We start from the raw sequence: 22,249 nt of genomic DNA, 5'->3' as shown, positions 1-22,249 counted from the left end.
CAGCCTATTAAAATTTGAAGTTTATCTCTCATCTTCTGTCGTACATAAAGGTGTTGGTCTTTGGTGTGGCACCAGTAGGTTTACAACTATCCTGATGAAACTCAGCTACAAAGACTCATGGATTATCTCTCCCATGACTGTAACTTGCTCTCCCTCACTATAAGAATAAAGAAAACCATGGTGCTGTGTCAGGTGTCACATTTCTGCCCTTTATCACTCAATTTGTAGGTTGGGTGGATTAGCCAATGGTAAATGTGCAGGGTTACGGGAAAAAGTGGGGAGGGGGCCTGGGTGGGATGCTCTTTCACAGAGTTGGCACAGATGCGATGGGGCAAATTGTCTCTTTTTGCACTGTAGGGATTCTATGGATAAATAACGCCCAACTTGGAGGCTAGAGAATTCTGCTATATTGGTTCCACGATGACAATCTTAATGCAGAACTTGATACACATATAGGGGTGGCAGCTTTTGGCTGACTCATGAAAAGTTAATGGAATAAAATCAGGCTGACTCTCAGGAACAAGATGCTGGTTTATGAGATCTGTGACCTGTGAATGTGAAACAGCGACGACTTTACAGCTATTAAGAAAGTCAGCTCAATCTTCACAGTTTATGCTGTATTCTGAGCATCGCAAGGAAAGAGGGGAATTCTCCGGGCTTCCAGCTGGTGTTTCTCAGCGGCGGGAGATGGCGTGCCATTCGCTAGTGGTAGGATTCTTTGGTCCTGCTGCTGTCAATGGGATTTCCCATTGTTATCACCCCATGCCGCTGTGAAACCTGCAGGAGGGGGTGCACTGCCAGCGTGACCGGAGAATCCCGCCAGCTTGAATGACCAGAGAATTTCCATCAAAATCACAAAGGTCCTCTGAAAGGCAAATGTCCCAAGTATATTGGCATCAAGCAGAGACAAGTTTGTTGGCTTGGGTATGTTCGCAGTATGGAATCATCAAATCCCTACAGTGCAGAAGGAGGCCATTCGGCCCATCGAGCCTGCACCCATCCAGCCCACATCCCCACAACCCTATACATCTACCCTAGCTAGCCGCCCAACACTAAGGGGCAATTTAGCATGGCCAACCCACCTAACCTGCACATCTTTGGGGAGGAAACCGGAGCACCTGGAGGAAACCCACGCAGACACTGGGAGAACGTACAACTCCACCCAAGCCAGGAATCGAACCTGGGTCCCTGGCGCTGTGAGGCAGCAGTGCTAGCCAATATGCCACCATGCCGCCCTCGCGTATGGTGAAGTAGCTGGAACCAGAAGATCAGTAGGGCACCCAAACCTCCGCTAAGGATGCTTGCAGGCATGATATGACCTTCTAAACATCAACTTTTACACATGGGAGACATTAGCCAGCAACAGAAGGAAATGGCAGCATCTATAGGCCAAAGGTCAGCATCAGGATGATCAGTGACAACAGCAGCTTGGCAACAGGTACTAACACCAAAAACAACAACCCTCAATGGCATCTGATAATCACTTCCCATGAGGAACTGAAATGTCAAAGCATAAATGCTGTTATGTGCAATGAGTCCCAATTTATGTATGATTGGAGGCTTCCACTACCAATCTCAATTTAACATTTTGAGATGGGCTGTTCAGGGATTAGTTGTTAATGCACTTCTGAAAATTAGAATTTAAAATCATCTTCTGTTCTTCCCAGAGGCACAACTGTTAGTTTTTCAGAAGGAGTGATATGAATGTATTAGAAAGTGAAGAGTGTGTGTCTTTTAAGTTGAGGTTTTATTTTTTGAGAAAATTGAAAATTAGGAATATGTTCTTAACAGGAGTGAAACAGATTGCACCTCTCAAAACGTTCTGTGATGTTATTAAATCTCAGTTCCAAGAATGAGAGGGGGAGAGAGAGAGAGAGAGAGAGAGGGTATGGATCACCGCACTCGCCACAAGATGTTCAGAATGCTTCTGAGCTGTCTCCATTCTGATCCTATTTACTTTGTCTTTACAGTTTTTGCCTTGCTGGTTCTTACAATACCATGTTGTAGATCACAGTAATGATGTGGAGTTGCCGGCGTTGGACTGGGGTGGGCACAGTAAGTAGTCTCACAACACCAGGTTAAAGTCCAGCAGGTTTATTTGGTGGCACGAGCTTTCAGAGCGCTGCTCCTTCATCAGGTGAGCGCAATCAATGCTCCGAAAGCTTGTGCTACCAAATAAACCTGTTGGACTTTAACCTGGTGTTGTGAGACTACTTACTAGATCACAGTAAAGCAGCAATTAAATGTAAAGAGGGATGACGAACTGCATTGTTCACATTAAGCCAAGAGGGTGTGAAGGATAGAGATTTGCTTTTGTTACTGTATGTGAGACACTGCTACGATGATATAATTATAATAATAAAGATTTCATTTTAATTGTTTCTAGAGCATTTACAGCAAGTACCCCATAAAATTTCCATGCTGTGGTGACCCTCCAGTCAAAATGTTTGCCCATTTGGAATAAACCAAATTAAAATTTAACTGTCTATATTTAACCAAACATTCCTGTAAACTAGTCCAACAAACTAGTCCCACTCTAGCTGGGTATTCCTGCTTTAGTATGCAACATTATCTGATAATACAACTTGACATCTGCAGAAGCAGTGAACATGTTACCTCTTCTGCACATTTCCACCGAGTTAAGACTAGAGCAGTAACACCTCATAACCCAAGCATTTTACATACCGCTCTGCTAAACTTAATGCCAAATTCTCCCAAGATTTTCAGCCACATAAGGGCCTCCACACAAATGCTTCTCTTAAAACTCCTGCACAGCACTCATGATTGCGTTGACATCCAGCTATAGACTTTAAGTTTACAGTCTGGCAGTAGGAGGAATTCTTGAGATGTTTAGCTATCTTTTACTGGAGCCCTTCTTGGTTTTGCCTCATCATGATCAGAACAGTGTATTTGATACTAGGGCCTAGACAGCAGACGAAGAAGGAACAGCACAATGTTCAAAAGTAATTCTCTTTCCTACTAAGCAGCTCAAAATCAAAGAAAATATGCCTATAATGCTTTTCCCTCTGCCATACAATTTTGTGTAAACTTCTTTGCCAACAATAGCTAACTAATTTTTTTAAACTGTAATTTTTGTAAGGATATGCATAATACTCTCCAGTCAAAACACACCTCACATTACTATCACGAAAAGTAAAAGTGTTTACAGACATCTCTAATGAATAGAAGATTTTGTGTTTAACACGCACAGCAGTCTAACTCTGCAGACGTACAGGTTGGAATTCTCCGGCCGCTCATGATGGTGGGATTCTTTGGTCCCACCAGCAGCACAAACCTTGCCGTGAGTTTCCCGGTGGCATGGGGTGGCTTCAAACTGAATTCCCATTGACAGTAGCGGGGCCAAAAGATCCCACCACCAGCAAGTGGTGTGCAAGCTCCTGCCAACAAGAAAAACGGCCAGTGCACAGTGGCTAGCACTGCTGCCTCACAGCGCCAGGGACCCAACTTCGATTTCTGGCTTGGGTCACTGTCTCTGCCGAGTCTGCAAGTTCTCCCCAAGTCTGCATTGTTCTCCTCCAGATGCTCCGGTTTCCTCCCAGAGTCCAAAAGATGTGCTGGTTAGGGTGCATTGGCCATGCTAAATTCTCCCTCAGTGTACCCGAACAGGCATCAGAGTGTGGCGACTAGGGAATTTTCACAGGAACCTCATTGCAGTGTTAATGTAAGCCTACTTGTGATACTAATAAAAACAAAAATTATAACTTAAAACACTGAGGCGAGGCCAGAGAATCTCATCCATGACAAATGTAAATATGATAGAGTCCTAGAAAAGTTCACAAACTTCAAAACTTCTTTTTTGGCAACACCCTTTAATTTATCAGTAGACTACCTTACCCAAAGGGATGTTCAGTGTCTTGGCCTTTAATTGGAAGTTGGTGCTGAACGTCAAGTTGCCTTTCCACAGCAGTTAGCTTAATAGAAAAATGGATATACTTCTAGATTAAAGGCTGAAGAAGAGATTATTAATCTCTGGATGGACATTTGGATCAAAGGCTTCAAACAGCAGTACTTTTGGGTTTAGAAGAATTTCACCAAATGCTCCTCTTCCCCCACATTATAATACCATTTACGGGAGGTTCATCTCTGGAAAAGACTTGAAATGGACTGGTCTGAGGGGGATCAGGAAACGTGACACAAGTGGACTTTTTAATTGAGCGTGCTTTCCACAACACATTCATTACTTTGAGTCTTGAATTAATGATAATTGCAAGGTGTGAAGAACAATGCGGACTGGGAATCATTATTAATAAAGCTTTGTGGAATGCATTACTTCACTGGAAAAATGCACTGCTGAGCTTTCAGTGAATTAGTGTAGCCCTCCTGTTGTATAATCCATCCTCGAGTGCTGCATTACACTCTCCGACTGAGCTGATCTCTTGTGAGCTGAATTCAAAATAGGCAAGAAGAATATTTCCTCCTGCCTGCAAATAATTATCCTGGGTTCATCAAAATTCTGCCTTCATACCTTCAACAAGAAATTATGTTAAAATATTCTGATACCTCCGAGCATCCTTGAGCTGTTTGTACATGCCACTAAAGTCCCTTTAGTCAATGTGGTAGCACAGTAACTAGATGCCAATCAGTCACAACAGTAATGCAAGTTGGTGACTACGGGATAGCAAGATGAAGACCATACATCCTGCATTCCAAAAAAAAGCAGCTGAAAAAAAACAGAATGCAACGATTCCTGTGGATGAGACGTTTTACTCAACTGCTGCTTTTGAAATGAACTAACAAAATATACAATATTTAACTATTTTTCCCCAGAGCTTGTTGAAAACAGTTTGTCTCGGTCAGAAGCAAATTCCTTTTGGAATAGGTTCTGCTGTGGTTAGGAAACTCGAATGGGCAGAACAATCTTGCTCTTCAAGGGGCACACTTGAGATAGGAAGGAGGTAAGCACAGTGGGACGGAACGATTTTAGTGCATTTCAGTGCTACGTTGGAGGAGAGGATGTACATTCCATGTAAAATATTCCTGCTGGTAAGATTGCTTCCTGGATTTCTTTGCCAAGGGGATGTATCCTGGCCTGTGTTCACAGAAAGGCTATCTTTTCGAACATTGTTACCCTAGTCCTCCTAACTGGATGAAATGCTTTGCAGGTTAATTTTGAGGGTGTGGATAACTGTATAACTCCATTAGAGTCAACATCTCCTTCAAAGCTTGGTGAAATGAATTCATTGTATTGACATAATATTTTTAATGGGAATTTTCTCTTCTTCAACTGACATAAGTTAATGCTGGGGATTGGAATATTTTCAGCTTAAATCAACCAGTGTCAGCAGAATGAAGGCAGATACAGGTTAATGCAAAGCTCCATCTGCTCTCCCTACACTGTGCCTCATCCTCAGGACAGTAACCACGGTAAGAGTGTGACCTTTTCCAGTTTCCTATCAGTCAGCAGCACAGTTCTATTGGGCCTCCCATATGGAAAGCAGTGTATTTACAGGCACTGGTGACTAAGTTTGGATAAAGAGCATGTGGATGTCCCAGATGATCTGTACCTCTCGGTAATTGCCTACTAATGTTGATGGTTTCAGTCCATTTTGGGCAACCTCAGTTCTTCCCTTTGATCACCTCCCTCAAGATCAAGAGACACGACAAGAAAAGGACATCTTTGTTGCACAGCAAAGCTGCCAGATTCCAAAATTAAAGGTCTCAACCTGGGCACAATGCTTCAGCTTTCTGCGGTTTTAAATTTGAAGAAGTTACAGGTCTAATAACTTGAACAGAAATGCCTCTCAGAACTTTGCCAAAATGGCCACTTTGCAACACTTCCATTTTTCTACCCCAACTAGCAACATTATTTCTTTATTCGCTTTGCTTTTGATGGAAACAGTGTTTCACATCAGACACTCAAAACATTATCATTCACTCACTCAGTATTATTTAAGAACATAAGAACATAAGAAATAGGAGCAGGAGTAGGCTATCTAGCCCCTTGAGCCTGCCCCGCCATTCAGTAAGATCATGGCTGATCTGAAGTGGATCAGTTCCACTTACCTGCCTGATCCCTATAACCCCTAATTCCCTTACTGATCAGGAATTCATCTATCCGTGATTTAAACATATTCAACGAGGTAGCCTCCACCACTTCAGTGGGCAGAGAATTCCAGAGATTCACCACCCTCTGAGAGAAGTTCCTCCTCAACTCTGTCCTAAACTGACCCCCCTTTATTTTGAGGCTGTGCCCTCTAGTTCTAGCTTCCTTTCTAAGTGGAAAGAATCTCTCCATCTCTACCCTATCCAGCCCCTTCATTATCTTATAGGTCTCTATAAGATCCCCCCTCAGCCTTCTAAATTCCAACGAATACAAACCCAATCTGCTCAGTCTCTCCTCATAATCAACACCCCTCATCTCTGGTATCAACCTGGTGAACCTTCTCTGCACTCCCTCCAAGGCCAATATATCCTTCCGCAAATAAGGGAACCAATACTGCACACAGTATTCCAGCTGCGGCCTCACCAATGCCCTGTACAGATGCAGCAAGACATCTCTGCTTTTATATTCTATCCCCCTTGCGATATAGGCCAACATCCCATTTGCCTTCTTGATCACCTGTTGCACCTGCAGACTGGGTTTTTGTGTCTCATGCACAAGGACCTCCAGGTCCCTCTGCACAGCAGCATGTTGTAATTTCTTTCCATTTAGATAATAATCCATTATTTACTGCAAGCAATGTCAGGAAAACCTCAATATACTGCCCCTTCCTTCCAAAAATCTGAGGGAAAACCTAACACAAATTGCCCGCGTTGCAATGATTCAGCAAAACATAGGCATATGACGACTAATAAATGAATGCGGCATTGCAATCATTAGCAGTTAAGTGAACTGATTGACAAACCAACACAATGTGCTGGTAGCTGTCTCTACACTAACTTTGGAATAAATCTGTTTTCTGAAGCTAAAAATGTTCACCTTTTGACACCAGCGACCCAAATGGAACACTGTGGGTCTTTCATTGAAAGACATAGCAGACCGTGTTCTGATAAGGTTGGAATTTAAAAATTTTCTTTCCATGAAAATCTCCAAGCTACTGAACAATGAACATTCAATTCAGCTGTACAATGCAATATACGCTCAAACTTTTTTTTAGAACAAATTCCATTGTTCTGATGAGAACCATTTATAAACCTTTTGAATTTGCTGTTTCTATGCCCTTGTGTCAGACATCTGAAAATATATGTTGGAATGTGCTGACCTCTATAACTACCACATATGGGAGGTTCTCTGAGAAAACAATATTCGGAAATATATTTGAAAAATATATTTAACTAGATTGGTACTAGTTGGGGAGATACACACCCTGCTGAGTTTTCAGTCATTCCAAGAAAGTCATTGGCTTACATTTTAGAACGGAAACATTCAAATATATTTGTTTGCAGTGTTGTAAAATCCCCTATCTATAGCTGGACAATGTCCTGGGCACTGAAACACTGAGGAGGCGTAACTATGTGGAAAGTGAGGACAGTCCAGAAACAGTTGCAAAACAAGCAGTGTGACTTTACTAAAACCACAAAGCATCCTGCCAGAAACCTGGCTGTTTTATGACTCATTGCTTTAGAGACCAATTTCATTTGAAACTCCTGATCAGCCTAAAATAATTGTCAGGTTTGATGGCATCTGCAGTATTTTGCTTTTATGTCAGGTTTGATGGCATGGTTTGATGGCTTGAGCTATGCATTATGCAAATACTTCTCCGGCATTCTCATTGCACAAGTAGATTTGTGGGCGGCACGGTAGCACAGTGGTTAGCACTGCTGCTTCACAGCTCCAGAGACCTGGGTTTGATTCCCGGCTTGGGTCACTGTCTGTGTGGAGTTTGCACATTCTCCTCGTGTCTGTGTGGATTTCCTCCGGGTGCTCCGTTCCTCCCACAGTCCAAAGATGTGCGGGTTAGGTTGATTGGCCATGCTAAAAATTGCCCTTAGTGTCCTCAGATGCATAGGTTAGAGGGATTAGTGGGTAAATATGTAGGGATATGGGAGTAGGGCCTGGGTGGGATTATGGTCGGTGCAGACTCGATGGGCCGAATGGCCTCTTTCTGTACTGTGGGGTTTCTATGATTTCTATGATAGATTCCCGGCTTGGATTTGGAGTGGTAAAAGGAAATTATTACAATTTCTTCTTCCATGTGGGAAATTGAGAAAACAATCTATCTGGCATTAAACCTGATCATACCCGAAAATGAAACCACTTGGGATGCTTTTCTACATTAATGCTGCCATACAAATGAAAGTTGTTGTCACTGTTGAATAGAATTAGGTCCCAATTTAGGAACATAGGAATTAGGAACAGAAGTAGACAAATTCAGCCCATTGAGCCTGCTCCGTCATTCAATCAGATCATAGCTGATCTCTCCCTGGTCTCAAGTCCACCTCCCCACCTGTTCCCCATATCCCCTTATCCCTTTTTTTGTTAGAAGTATCTCTCCCTCATTCTTGAAACCATTCAATGATTCAGATTCCACCTCACTATGGGACAGTGAGTTCCACAAATTCGCCACCCACTGCGAGAAGTCTCGCAGTCTCGGTCTTAAATCTACCGCCTCTCAACCTATACCTGCGACCTGTTGTTCGAGATTGCCCCACAAGAGGAAACATTTGGTTTACATTTACTTTATCAATCCCTTTTAAAATTAAATATACCTTGATCAGATCCTCTCTCATCCTTCTAAATTACAGCGATAATATGCCCAAACTGTTTAATCTCTCCTCATACATCAACCGTTTCATTCCCGGAATCGATCTCATGAACAGATTGGAAGACCCGTTAGGATTTCAGGCGAGCACAAATATCCAGTGGAAACCGGTTGATTGTTTATGGATGAATCAACCTGGCAGCTGAGATATGTCTTCTTCTGCATGTGAATGAGGTTGCAAGGCAATACGAGTTTATCAGAATCATTTTCATTCCATTTGCTCTGATCTTATAGCCTGTTCCAAGATTAAGGGAATTGGAGGAATGAAAAGTAAATGTGTCCAGAAGAGGGGGAAACTTTCCAGCTCATCTACAGTCCCGGAGCAGAAATACAAAAGCACAACGACGTCTATCCTGGAAAGTGCTAGTTTAACCATCACCACAACTTGAAGGGCCTTATCTGCCAATTACAGCAGTACACAGACATTAACTTGGCTCCATGGTCACACTCCTACATTCTTAGTTGGCAGGTGATGAGTTCAAGCCCAACTCGAGCATTTAAATACAAACTAAGCTAGCATAATCGACCTAGTTGTATCCACGGAGGATGAAATCGAGGTAGGTCATCCATTTTGGTTCAAACATCCCAGATAGTCTGCTGGAGCAATTAGCAATTATATACCGTTCCGGGTGAGACTTTCAGACGACCCAGAGTCACTGGGACAGATAAATGAGGAAGTTGGATAGCAAAAGCTCTTGTGGCATTATGGACAGAAGTGCATAGAGCTCTCCATGTATCCCTCCAACAGTGCCTTCAACTTATATCATCAAAAACTGATAAAACAGTCGCGAGATGAATGATGATTTAATGAGATGCTGCTTTCTTTAACAATTAATGAGATGCTGCTTTCTTTTTTAAACAATATACAGTAGTCACTGCATGTCAATTCATTTATACATGAAGTGTTTTGATGCATTTGAATATGATAAAAGGACTATTTAACTACAAGTCTTTCTTTTCCTTTCTCACACGTGTTTCTATTTTCCTGTTGCAACCAGAATGGTTTCTAGGGCAGTTACCTGGAGTGGACCCATAAAGATGATTAGGACCATGGCAACTACACTCGCTGCAAGATGCCAGGTAGAGGAAATGATGACCTTCCTAAGGAGTCAGTATCCTCAGCCTGCAAATATCCAAGTGCCTCAAGTGAAGCAGACGCCACTATAGCACGCCAGAGAGAAATTGGGACTACTCCCAGAATAACAGTACTCATGCTGATAAATTTCACAAGGGGATATGATCCATAATGATAGTCTCAGAACATGATCAATGCATAGTTAAACTCCAGTTCTGCACAGAGAATACTGGAAGAAGAATTGCATGAACTCATCATCAAAAAACTAACTTTATTTATCTCAATCTGGTAGTTCTTTTAAAGTTAAGAGATAGGCCAGAATTTTACCAGTTCTCTGGAGACAAGCTGGGTGGCAAGAGGGCCTGCAAAATGGTGGTGCAAAGGAGGAATTGCCCGACATATTCCCATTGCCATGAGATATTCTAGGTGGGAGTGGCAGCAGCGCAGTTGTCTGCCAACTGGTGGTGGGTGGCCAATTAATTCAATTAAGTGGACAACTTGTTGCACTTTAAACCCCATCAGCATTTTACCAGCATCAATATGGGTCCTTGCTGTGTGGGGACACTGCCAGGCAGCATTGGCCACCTCCACAGCTCTGATACCCCTACTGAATGCATCACTCCTCCAACTGCTGGGGCTGGTCGGCCAAGCAATGGAACATTTAAAACGAAATCTCCCGGGCCCTTTGAGAGTAGACTATCGTGCAGGCACCTTTTCCTTCTCCTTGCAGCCTCAGCTGCGGCCATCTCCATCATACATTGCTGAGGCTGGAGCGTTGCCAGCTGTGAGAGACAGGGGCTGCTGAGGTGAATTGGTCAGCAGCCATGTTCAACTCTTGTAAAAATTCCGGCCACTATAACACAATAGCTATAAAATGGTCCTGTAAACAATAACGTGGATGGAATATGTCTCAAACTTCAAAGTCCATTACTTGAGATTAATTCAAAATCAGTCCTAATCTCCTTGCTGGCCTATTAAGGAGTCTGCAGACAAACTATCCCATCAAAATGTTAAACATTCCACTCAAATCAGCACTTCTGATCTGTGACACAGAGCAGCACTCTGTATCTGAAGAATTACCCAAGGCTAGTTCAAAATCAAATCTCTTGTTCATTATTTTGGCCTTTTAAGTGAGTTTCCTCTCATTACTCTGCCTGCTGAAGACGTTAAATGAAATCTCTATGACAAGTGCCTTAGGTACTGACTTTAAAGGCAGTCAGGGTTGGTAATTAAAATATAAGCAGTGATGGGATTGCATTTATTTATAATGAACAGTTCAGCTGGCAAGTGATTTAGTTTGTCATGCCAATCACTGCAATCTTAAAACTCATGAAACATTTTTAAGACGAGACTACAAGCTCGTTTTTAGAAGCAATGCAGAAGGTCCCAGACTGAGGAGTTACAAGCCATCAGGAAAGTCGGAACTGATTGGGGATTGTTTCTTTAGAAAATAGAAGGTGGAGGGGCAACCTAATGGATGTCTTTTAAATTATGGCTGGACCTGGTAGGGGGGTAAACATGGAGAAAATGTTCCACTCATTGGGGCAATCCAACATTAGGAGCCCTAAATATAAGATAGTCATGAAAAAGTAAAAGAAGAAATTTAGAAGAAACTTCTCTACGCTGCGGGTGGTTGAAGTGTAGAACTTGCTATTCACGGAGCAGGTGGGACGAATATCAAAGTATTAAAGGGAAGCTAAATGATACACTTGGGAAAAAGGAATTTGAAGTTATGAATCAAAAGGCTAGGTGAAGTAAGGTGGGAGGAGGTTTATGTGAACCAATCCAAAATGGCAATCATTTGTTTTCACTGGTTGCCAGCCTTTGCAAGTTTACATTTCAGACTTCCAGCATTCACCGTTTTCCTTTCACCACAACAATTGCATATGCGCACCCAGAGATCAGAGCTCTCCTTCTGAAGACCATTTCTATGACAATTTACGAAACAGATAAAGAGAAATGCTTAGTTGGCTTTCTGTACCTTGTGACCTCTTGCTGTAGTTTTGAGACGCAAGGTACGTAGAACATCACTCCAAAGAAAAGGAGAGGCTCATTGGCAAATTTGTCCAGTTGTTTTTTCAGAGCTTTTTCTAGTTCTACCCATCGTCCCTGCTGAGTCTTGCTGAGGAACCAAAGTCCAAAATAATGGGTCTGTTGGAAGAAACAAGGCAGAGTTATTTGACTGACATGCACATTCTCAGATTCCTACAGTTGTAAGTACCAATAAAATTTCACAGCATACATTTTACTCCTGATAATGAAAAGTCCTTTTCTCAAGGAACATGAATACTATAACTTAAATTAAACATGCAACAACACAAGAGGGAAAAACTTACTGAAAAAATGGATCATTAAATGAAGGGATTATGAATTAATAATAGATTGCATTCATGGTTCCCTTTACTCTCCAAGTCGCAGAATGATTTCCAAGAAACCAAATGATTTCCAATGCATGATTATTAAGGGATTAATTCTTCCTGCAATGTTATGCTAGCACTGGTAGCTCTAGAACTTCCTTCAGAAGTGTATAACTCTCAAAATCTTACACGGTATTTCACAAAAATTTGTCTTATCTCATTTTATTGAACTGTTGAGCAGAATTTCAAAGAAAATATAAATACAATTTTGTGGTACTCCTGTAACACTCTTCTGCATTTTCATGCACTTTATAGCCATATCCAGGTTGTGCCAAATCTTGATAAGGATTTGGCTGAGAAGTGGATTAATATTCTGTGTGACCTGGAGAACTTGTGCAACTTTATTATATTGTTATGGGTGCAATTCTCTCTCCGGGTTATCCTGACACAGTCACATTCAACAATATTTGACTTTCTTTTCTAAATACGAGTTTTCAATTTGCACTGCTGCAAGGACAATTGAACATCAGATACCATGTTAATGAAAAGATTTCACTTTGTGCACAGCAAAGAAAAGCCAGAGTTTGCATTTCAATTTACTGCAAGTACATCCAGCCCAAATTTGCAGTTCCAGTTCTGGCGAACAGTGACCTGCAGGGGTAAGACACAAACTAGAAGCTACGGCAGAGATGAACTAGGGTGAAGAACAGCAGTGATCCCAAAATATAGATTTCAATATCTAGCCCACCAAAATAATCACAGTAAGGTCAGAGTAATGAAAAATACAAGGGGCAGAATTTTTCATTTTGTGCTGACTGAGGCGAGAGTACCAGCGTGCTGTCGGCTTTCCTTGCCATATTGTGCAGCACTCTTGTGTAGAAAAGATGTGCAGGCGTGGCACACCCGGTGGGTTCCTTCACCTGGTTCATATTGATAAACCTGTGGTGAACCTCACTGATGTGACGTTATCGTGGCAAGGGCAAGGGGTCTGTTGACCTCGGGTGGAAATTTTCAGTCTTCGGGCACGTGCGACCGGAAAAATCCCACCCATCACTTCCACTACATTCTCTCCTGTTGCTGGACACCCACTTCACAACTCAAACTCCTGACATGAGGGAGATGATACCGTGGGAAAACCCTTTAATGAGATGTTAATTTATTGAAAACGAGGTTCCCAACCTGTACACTGTGTACACAGTCTATTGGGAGATCGGGGCTCCTGCGCAATGGCACCCCCGGAGCTCAGCAGCCGGATTCTCAGGTGAGCCGAGGCTCCACCCTCCCCCTACTGGCGAGATTTGCATTACGGTTTCTGTATTGCACAGAGTGCCGTAAATTCCCAATACTTACCTCACTGAAAACAGCGAGAAAATAGTTTTGATTTTTCTGAAAGAAACTGCACCCTTAATCTCTCCAAAAGGCAGACTGGGTTAACACTAATTGAACTGAAGAAGTTTTTGAGCAGTAAATAGCTTTATTCTACAGGAAGGTGAAATAGACTAATATAATTGCTATAACTTATATTTATCTAATAACGAAAATAAAGAATGTGCACTGCGACCCCTCCAACCAGTGGGCCATCTTACTAAACTTAAACATAATAGATGGAATTTTCCCATCCCACCTGCCATGGGAACCGTAGCAGGTGGGAAAGGTCTGTTGACCTCGGGTGGAAATTTTCAGTCTTCGGGCACGTGCGACCGGAAAAATCCCACCCATCACTTCCACTACATTCTCTCCTGTTGCTGGACACCCACTTCACAACTCAACATGGGGCTGTTCTGAGAAACAAATACTTTTAAAGCAGCTCAACTCAAAACACCTCTTAACCCAATCTATGTTTAAGTATGTTTTAAAGGCCATAGCGCCGCAAAACTGGTCATTATCTGTCAGGCCTTTTAACCTAGGTTTACACGTTTGGATAACATTGTGTGTGAACAAGTCAGTGGCTCCAGATCTGCAGATCACAGTAGTGTGGGATGGTTGTCCTTGACTGGGTTGTTGCCTAGGTGGAGTTTCAGTGCTAGGCCTCTCCATGTTCTGGATAAATTGGGTGGGCGTGATGAGTTGTTCCTGACTGAAGATGACCAAGTCAAATAGCTCTTTAAGAATGTGCCCAAGTTCCTAAGATTCCCTCAAATCAAGTTGTAGACTTTTCAGACTGGTCTATATTTTGCTGGGCTTCTATTCCACAATTTACCAATATTTTAAGATGCTCGCCTCATTATAAGATTGTATAAAGGAGACTGGGCTATTGCAGTCACTCTGCTGTTATAATGAAGGGACCGTCATCACTTGGCACTTTTAATTACACCACCATATCGCCTAATTATCTTTTTCGTTCTCCTTACTGGAATGAGCAATGCAAGAATATCGGCACATAGAACTACTTCAATATTGGAAGTTAGTGTTACCACCTCCTGATGGTCAGATATAGTGCCACCGACGTCAAATCAAAGATAAACACAACTCAACCAGCGAAGTAAACCTTCTGAATCTAAAAAAAAGATGCAAAAATATCTAAGTATTAGAAAAGAAAACAAAACGTATTTTAAAAAAGATATCTGCGCACATGTCCAATCTACATGACTCAACTTCCTACTGTCACTTTTTTGTGGCAACCTTTTCTCATTATGTATCCCTAAATGGACATTTTAACATGGGTCTTCATACTGTTGCTAAACCTCATCACTGTTATGTCCCTGCAGCTTGTCTCCACTCGTCACCAAGTGGTGGCACTGTCGGGGCTGTGTTCTGTATTTAGCTGCTTTTCTGCATCTGTTTCTGCTCCCGCTCGGCCAAGATCCAAAATCAGTCCACTCGAAACAAAGCTTTTTTTTTGTGAAAATGACCTGCTTTTCCTGATACAGGAAGGGACAGAACGTGAGCGAGTGTTACCAGAGAATGCAGAGAAAGAAACAAAAAGCTGAAAGACCAGCAGAAATCCAATCTTATTTCAATAAAATTCTGCTTTCTTTTTTCCCCTTGGGGAAAAAGTTTCCTGGCAAGTTTACTTTTTAAAAAATCTGCCCACCTTTCTACAGGAAAGCAGAGCTCATTATGAACTGCTTTTTATGTGACAAATCAACCCTACTGGGGCTCAGTTATATTCCAGGGTCAATCTCGTGATAGTTTCCAGTTTAAGAGGAAGGAATATAGGGCGGCACAGTAGCAGAGTGGTTAGCACTGCTGCCGCACAGCATCAGGGACCCAGGTTCGATTCCCGGCTTGGGTCACTGTGCGGAATCTGCACGTTCTCCCCATGTCTGCGTGGGGGTGCTCCAATTTCTTCACACAGTCCGAAAGACATGCTGGTTAGGTGCATTGGCCATGCTAAATTCTCCCTCAGTGTACCCGAACAGGTGCCAGAGTGTGGTGATTTTCACAGCAACTTCATTGCAGTATTAATGCAAGTCTACTTGTGACACTAATAAATAAACTAAAAACGGAAAAGGTTTAAGGCGAGAGGGGAGAGATACAAAAGTGGCCAGAGGGGCAAATATTTCACACATTGGGTGGTGAGTGCCTAGAACGAGCTGCCAGAGGTAGTAGTAGAGGCAGGTACAATTTTGTCTTTTAGAAAGCATTTAGACAGTTACATGTGTAAAGTGGGTATAGTGGGATATGGGCCAAATGCGGGCAATTGGAACTAGCTTAAGGTTTAAAAAAAAAAGGGCAGCATGGACAAGTTAGGCCGAAGAGCCTGTTTCCATGCTGTAAACTTCTATGACTCAATTACTCTAAGACAAGGTGGTCACTTGATAGCAAATAGGTTGAACAAGAGGCTTTCAAATAATCACACACACTTCATTTCCATGAGGATTATTCCGAACAATTTGCAGTATTCACCCTGTTTTTTTCTCCCCAAAACGAAATCCACTGAGCTCCATGGCTACTGAAAAGTTTGGGTGCCTGAATCAACCAACATGTAGGATTTTCCTTTTGAGGACAAAATATATTTTTTAAAATTACGCTGTAAACAGCGGAATAATTTTAACCTGTAGAAGATCTAGCTGTCGAGTCACTGTGCCTGCTTACTCTAGTGGGAAAGCCTTGAGCTCCAATTAACTAGATACAGTTTATTATTCAATTGCTTTCTTTGGAAGGGAGTTCTTAAAGATATTAAGAACATAGGAAATAGGAGCAGGAATACGCCACACAATTCCTTCACAGAACCACAGAATTGTTACAGCCCAAAAAGGAGGATTTCATGTCTGCACCAATTCTCCAAATGAGCATTACGACTTAGCGTCATTCTCCTGGCTATTTTCCATATCCTTGCACATTATTTGAATCAAAACAATCATGCAATGCCCTCTTGGACTCCTCAATTGAACCTGCCTCCGCCACACTTCCAGGTAGTGCATTCCAGACCCATACTACTCGCGTTGTGAAAAATGTTTTGCTCACATTTGCTTCTTTTGCAAGTTACTTTAAATCTGTGCCTTCTCGTGTTTGATCCTTTATGAGTGGGAACAGTTTCTCCCCACCTACTCTGTCCTCATGATTTTGATCAGCAGTATCCAAACTCCCCTTATCTGCCTTCTCTCCAAGGAAAACAGTCCCAACTTCTCCAATCTATCCTCATAACTCATGTTTTTCATCGCTGGAACAATTCAGTAAAAACTTCAATGCAAGTATATCCTTCCTTAAATATGGTGACCAAAACTACTCCAGATTTGGTCTCACCAAGGCATAAATTAGTTCCAAAGAAATCAGTTAAGTTTTACAATCAATAAATTGGAGTTCACCATTACAAATTACATACCAAAATTAGAGGATGAGCAATGGTCTAAGAAGGGCGAGGAATATAAAGCAGCAAACATCAGAGCAGGAAAAACATTTGAGAGAAACTTAAGACACTTAAACTCCGACAACCTTCCAGGGCCTTGTACACTCGTGGGTTCTAAAAGAGATAGCTGCAGAAATAGTGGATACACTGGTTAAGATTTTCTAAAATTCCCTAAATTCTAGAATGGTCCTAGCGAATTGGAAGTTAGCAATCGTAACACAGCTATTCAAGAAAAAAGGGAGGGAGAAAACCGAGAATTACAAGCCAGTTAGTCTGACAGTTATCGGGGAAATGCTGCAACCTGTTATTAAGGGCTTAGATATGCACTTTGTCTGATCATGCAATGATTTCCCAAGTCAACATGGTTTTATGGAAGGGAAATCGCGTTAAACAAATCTGTTAAAAGATTTTTGAGCATGCAACTAGCAAAGCAGATAAAGGGGAACTTGTAGATGTAATATACTTGGATTTTCAAAAGACATTCATAAAGATGCCATACAAAAGGTTAGTGTACAGGATAAGGGCTCCTGATGTTGGAGGTGATTTATTAGCTTAGATAAAGGACTGGTTAACAGACAGGAAGCAAAGAGTATGGATAAACACGCCATTTTTAAGTTGTTAGGCTGTAACTACTGGAGTTGGAGTCCCACAAATGTCAGTGATTGGGCCTCAGCGACTTACAATCTATATATTAATTACTTAGATGGGAGACCAAGACTATTATATCTAGGTTTCCTGACAATACAAAAATACATGGGATGTAAATTGTGAGGAGGACACAAAGAACTACTTCAGGAAGCGTAAAGGAGAACATGCCCCTGTCTACATCAATGAGGACAAAGTAGAAAGGGGCAAGAGCGTTACGTTTTTAGGTGTCCAGATCACCAACAATCTGTCCTGGTCCCCCCATGCCAACACTATAGTTAAGAAAGCCCACCAACGCCTCTACTTTCTCAGAAGATTAAGGAAATTTGGCATGTCAGCTATGACTCTCACCAACTTTTACAGATGCACCACAGAAAGCATTCTTTCTGGTTGAATCACAGCTTGGTATGGCTCCTGCTTTGCCCAAGACCGCAAGGAACTACAAAAGGTCGTGAATATAGCCCAATCCATCACGCAAACCAGCCTCCCATCCATTGACTCTGTCTACACTTCCCGCTGCCTCGGCAAAGCAGCCAGCATAATTAAGAACCCCAGACATTCTCTCTTCCACCTTCTTCCATCGGGAAAAAGATACAAAAGTCTGAGGTCACGTACCAACCGCCTCAAGAACAGCTCTTTCCCTGCTGCTGTCAGACTTTTGAATGGACTTGCCTTGCATTAAGTTGATCTTTCTCTACACTCTCGCCATGACTGTAACATTCTGCATTCTCTCGTTTCCTTCTCCGTGAACGGTATGTTTTGTCTGTATAGCACGCAAGAAACAATACTTTTCACTGTACGTTAATACATGTGACAATAATAAATCAAATCAAAGAAGCTGCAAAGAAATACAGAGAGAGTTGCTCAAGTTCTTCGTCCTTATTAGTCCCACGCTCATCCTCTTATTCTGGTATAGAATTTGTCATGGTGAACTACAATTTGTTGATTGTAAAACTTAATTAATTTATTTGGAACTAATTTAAGTTGTTTGTCGTAATCTGGGAGTTTTTAAACCCGAAATAAAATAATAGCCTTGTGGAAGCAGATTCCAAACCCAAAATGTTAACTTTGCTATTCCCTCAACAGATGCTGTCTGGTCTCTTATGTATTAGAGCACTGGGACATTTTTGTTTCAAGTCTTCACCTTGTACTATTTTGCATTTTAGCCTTTAACTGATGTTAGTAAATTATAGTCTGACTATAATGCACAGCATATTTCCTTTGCGCCAGGTTGGGGAAGGTATGGTATCTCAAAAAGGTAAAGGACAACCCCTAATTACAAATTATTTATGATCACTTGCTGCTTATTTGCTTTTTTAGGAAGAGGAATTGGAAATAGAACACTTTGCTCACTTAACCTTTAGCAAATCTTTTCTAGTAGGCAACAGTACATTTCATATAGATTAAAATCCAAAACCCAGCCCTGCTCCTCCAGTGAGAGATTGGTAGACCATTATGGTGAAAATTAAGAGAAAAATTGAATTAGGCCCTCTGAGCACTCCTATTACTCTTGACTCCTCTTTCCTTTTTAAGATATCCCCAAGTTCAAGATAGATCAGCATGGCATTGTAACTAATTATAATTATTATTGGTATTGCAACTTCCTGTCCTACACCACCCCCTCACTGATTTATCTAGCTCTCCCCTCACTGGTCCAAAAACCAGCCCTGCTTCTTTGCAAACAATGTTCCTCTTTCAGCTGCCAGTTCTTCCCACCCATTTCCTGTTGCCACCTCCTCAGATCTCTGGAAGAAGAATTAGCATCAATGCTCTTTAATCTGCCTTCCCGCTGTTGCTGGCCAACCAAAAAACAACACCGTCTTGAAAAGCCAACGACTCTATTTCTTCCGGACTTCTTGCCCAGTGAAAGTCAGACTAGATAGTTGGAAATAACTGTTAAAATATTGGTTTTATCGTCAAGTTGTCTCATACAAACAACTAGACAAAATAAAACCACCTCAGGATAAGTGAGTCATTGGAAATCTGGCGAGCTCATTTCATGGGGCATGGCAAATCCACCGCACTTCAAGACACTGGAAACTACTTTTGTCAAGATCTACAATTAGGTTTGCAAAATCCACTATTGGACCATATTTACCTTAAAATGCAAAATGAAGCCAATCAACATTCTGGCAAAGCCAGTTAATGAACTTACGTATTGTTTCCTCACAGCCAGGATTTTACTTGCGCTCATGGAAGAATGGTTATAAGCACCAGTTTTATGGGTCATGTAATAATCAGCTCCTGAATGCCAAAGGACATTTTCCTTCCGGTCAAATACTAGAAATCAAGACTGGACTGACCAGCAGAAGCTTTGACACAGCGCGAGTGCACCTTTTCTAGGGTTGGTAAGTGCAGGCAAGAAGTTGGCTCGAGTTGCATGTTACTGATGGCTTTTGCCAGAGGGCTCGTAGAACATAACTCCCTTCAGATACAAATGGCATCAGTAAGCCTACCTTGACTTTGTTTTCTTGGTCCTAAGTAAAACCAGCACAGTGCCACACTGGATCTTGATTGGGAACAAACTGTTTCTCTATTCGAAATGTTCCTTTCTGTGATTTAGTCAGCGGTCTATTGAAGTGTTTCTTACTCATTCTCCAGGAATTCTTAAATAATCTTACTCCTTTATCCAAACGCATCAACAGGTAGCAGTCACTCCCTGCCGATTTATTTTCATAGGATGCGGATTATCAGCCTGAGATTCTTTTTAACTGGAGCAAGAACAGTTGAATGCAATAAATGTCATTATACTTAAAAAGATGAAGCATTTAATATAGTGCTGGGCCAATTTTCAGCTGCATGTAGATACACAGTAAAGTCCACCTGTGTGCGGTCAACTACATTCTTGGTATACAGGGGCCAGTGCTTGGGCTTCACTTTAATGCGTGAATTGGATATTTCACCCAAACCATCTCCACAATATTCTCTTTTTTCCCCCTCACTCCTGGGGCGGGATTTTATGGTCTTGTTCATCCTAAAACCGTAAAATCCTGCCCGAGGTCAACAGACCTTCCCACTGTCCGCCCCTCACCCGCTCCAATTCCCGTGGTGGGCGAGGCAATAAAATTCCAGCCCTGGTCTTTTACTTTTTCTTACTTTGGCTCTTCGAATTTGTCCTTTCATACATTAGTTAGATATTATTCTTGGAAGTGCAGGGTCGGATTAAGACAAGTCAGCATGGATTTAGTAAGGGGAGGTCGTGCCTGACAAACCTGTTAGAGTTCTTTGAAGAGATAACAAATAGGTTAGACCAAGGAGAGCCAATGGATGTTATCTATCTTGACTTCCAAAAGGCCTTTGACAAGGTGCCTCACGGGAGACTGCTGAGTAAAATAAGGGCCCATGGTATTCGAGGCAAGGTACTAACATGGATTGACGATTGGCTGTCAGACAGAAGGCAGAGAGTTGGGATAAAAGGTTCTTTCTCAGAATGGCAACCGGTGACAAGTGGTGTCCCGCAGGGTTCAGTGTTGGGGCCACAGCTGTTCTCTTTATATATTAACGATCTAGATGACGGGACTGGGAGCATTCTGGCCAAGTTTGCCGATGATACAAAGATAGGTGGAGGGGCAGGTAGTATTGAGGAGGTGGGGAGGCTGCAGAAAGATTTAGACAGTTTAGGAGAGTGGTCCAAGAAGTGGCTGATGAAATTCAACGTGGGCAAGTGCGAGGTCGTACACTTTGGAAAAAAGAATAGAGGCATGGACTATTTTCTAAACGGTGACAAAATTCATAATGCTAAAGTGCAAAGGGACTTGGGAGTCCTAGTCCAGGATTCTCTAAAGGTAAACTTGCAGGTTGAGTCCGTAATTAGGAAAGCAAATGTAATGTTGTCATTTATCTCAAGAGGCTTGGAATACAAAAGCAGGGATGTACTTCTGAGGCTTTATAAAGCACTGGTTAGGCCCCATTTGGAGTACTGTGAGCAATTTTGGGCCCCACACCTCAGGAAGGACATACTGGCACTGGAGCGGGTCCAGCGGAGATTCACACGGATGATCCCAGGAATGGTAGGCCTGACATACGATGAACGTCTGAGGATCGTGGGATTATATTCATTGGAGTTTAGGAGGTTGAGGGGAGATCTGATAGAAACTTACAAGATAATGAACGGCTTAGATAGGATGGACGTAGGGAAGTTGTTTCCATTAACAGGGGAGACTAGGACGCGGGGGCACAGCCTTAGAATAAAAGGGAGTCACTTTAGAACAGAGATGAGGAGAAATTTCTTCAGCCAGAGAGTGGTGGGTCTGTGGAATTCATTGCCACAGAGGGCTGTGGAGGCCGAGACGTTGAGCGTCTTCAAGACAGAAATTGATAAATTCTTGATTTCTCGAGGAATTAAGGGCTATGGGGAGAGAGCGGGTAAATGGAGTTGAAATCAACCATGATTGAATGGTGGAGTGGACTCGATGGGCCGAATGGCCTTACTTCCGCTCCTATGTCTTATGGTCTTATTATCTTATTCTTGTTTTTTGTGTTCCCCCAGCTCAAATGTTGCCGCTTGAAAACCTGAAACCCTGACAAAGTTCCAATGTTTCCTTCTAACTCCTGTGTTCGGTATTTCCATTTTTAAACCACAGCTGTTCCTCATTTCACACTCTAGTGTTTCTTTTCTTAGAATCAATCCAATTATTTTTTCCCCCAAACCTATCGT

At 42.1% G+C, this 22,249-nt stretch overlaps 1 protein-coding gene across 3 annotated transcripts in view; it reads right to left on the bottom strand.

The window, feature by feature from the left end:
* LOC144504472 (tyrosine-protein phosphatase non-receptor type 14-like) overlaps positions 1–22,249 on the bottom strand; it is a 232,481-nt gene that overhangs the window by 106,276 nt on the left and 103,956 nt on the right. For all 3 annotated transcript variants that reach the window (XM_078229792.1, XM_078229794.1, XM_078229793.1), the window contains one exon: positions 11,780–11,949. In XM_078229792.1, coding sequence (XP_078085918.1) covers positions 11,780–11,949 — 170 coding nt within the window. The remainder of the gene's footprint in view (positions 1–11,779; positions 11,950–22,249) is intronic.

This window comes from Mustelus asterias, chromosome 15 (assembly GCF_964213995.1).
Source record: "Mustelus asterias chromosome 15, sMusAst1.hap1.1, whole genome shotgun sequence".
NCBI classification, from domain to species: Eukaryota; Metazoa; Chordata; class Chondrichthyes; order Carcharhiniformes; family Triakidae; genus Mustelus; species Mustelus asterias.
The sequence above is the reverse complement of the archived record's forward strand: the minus strand, read 5'-3'. Positions and strand labels throughout refer to the sequence as shown.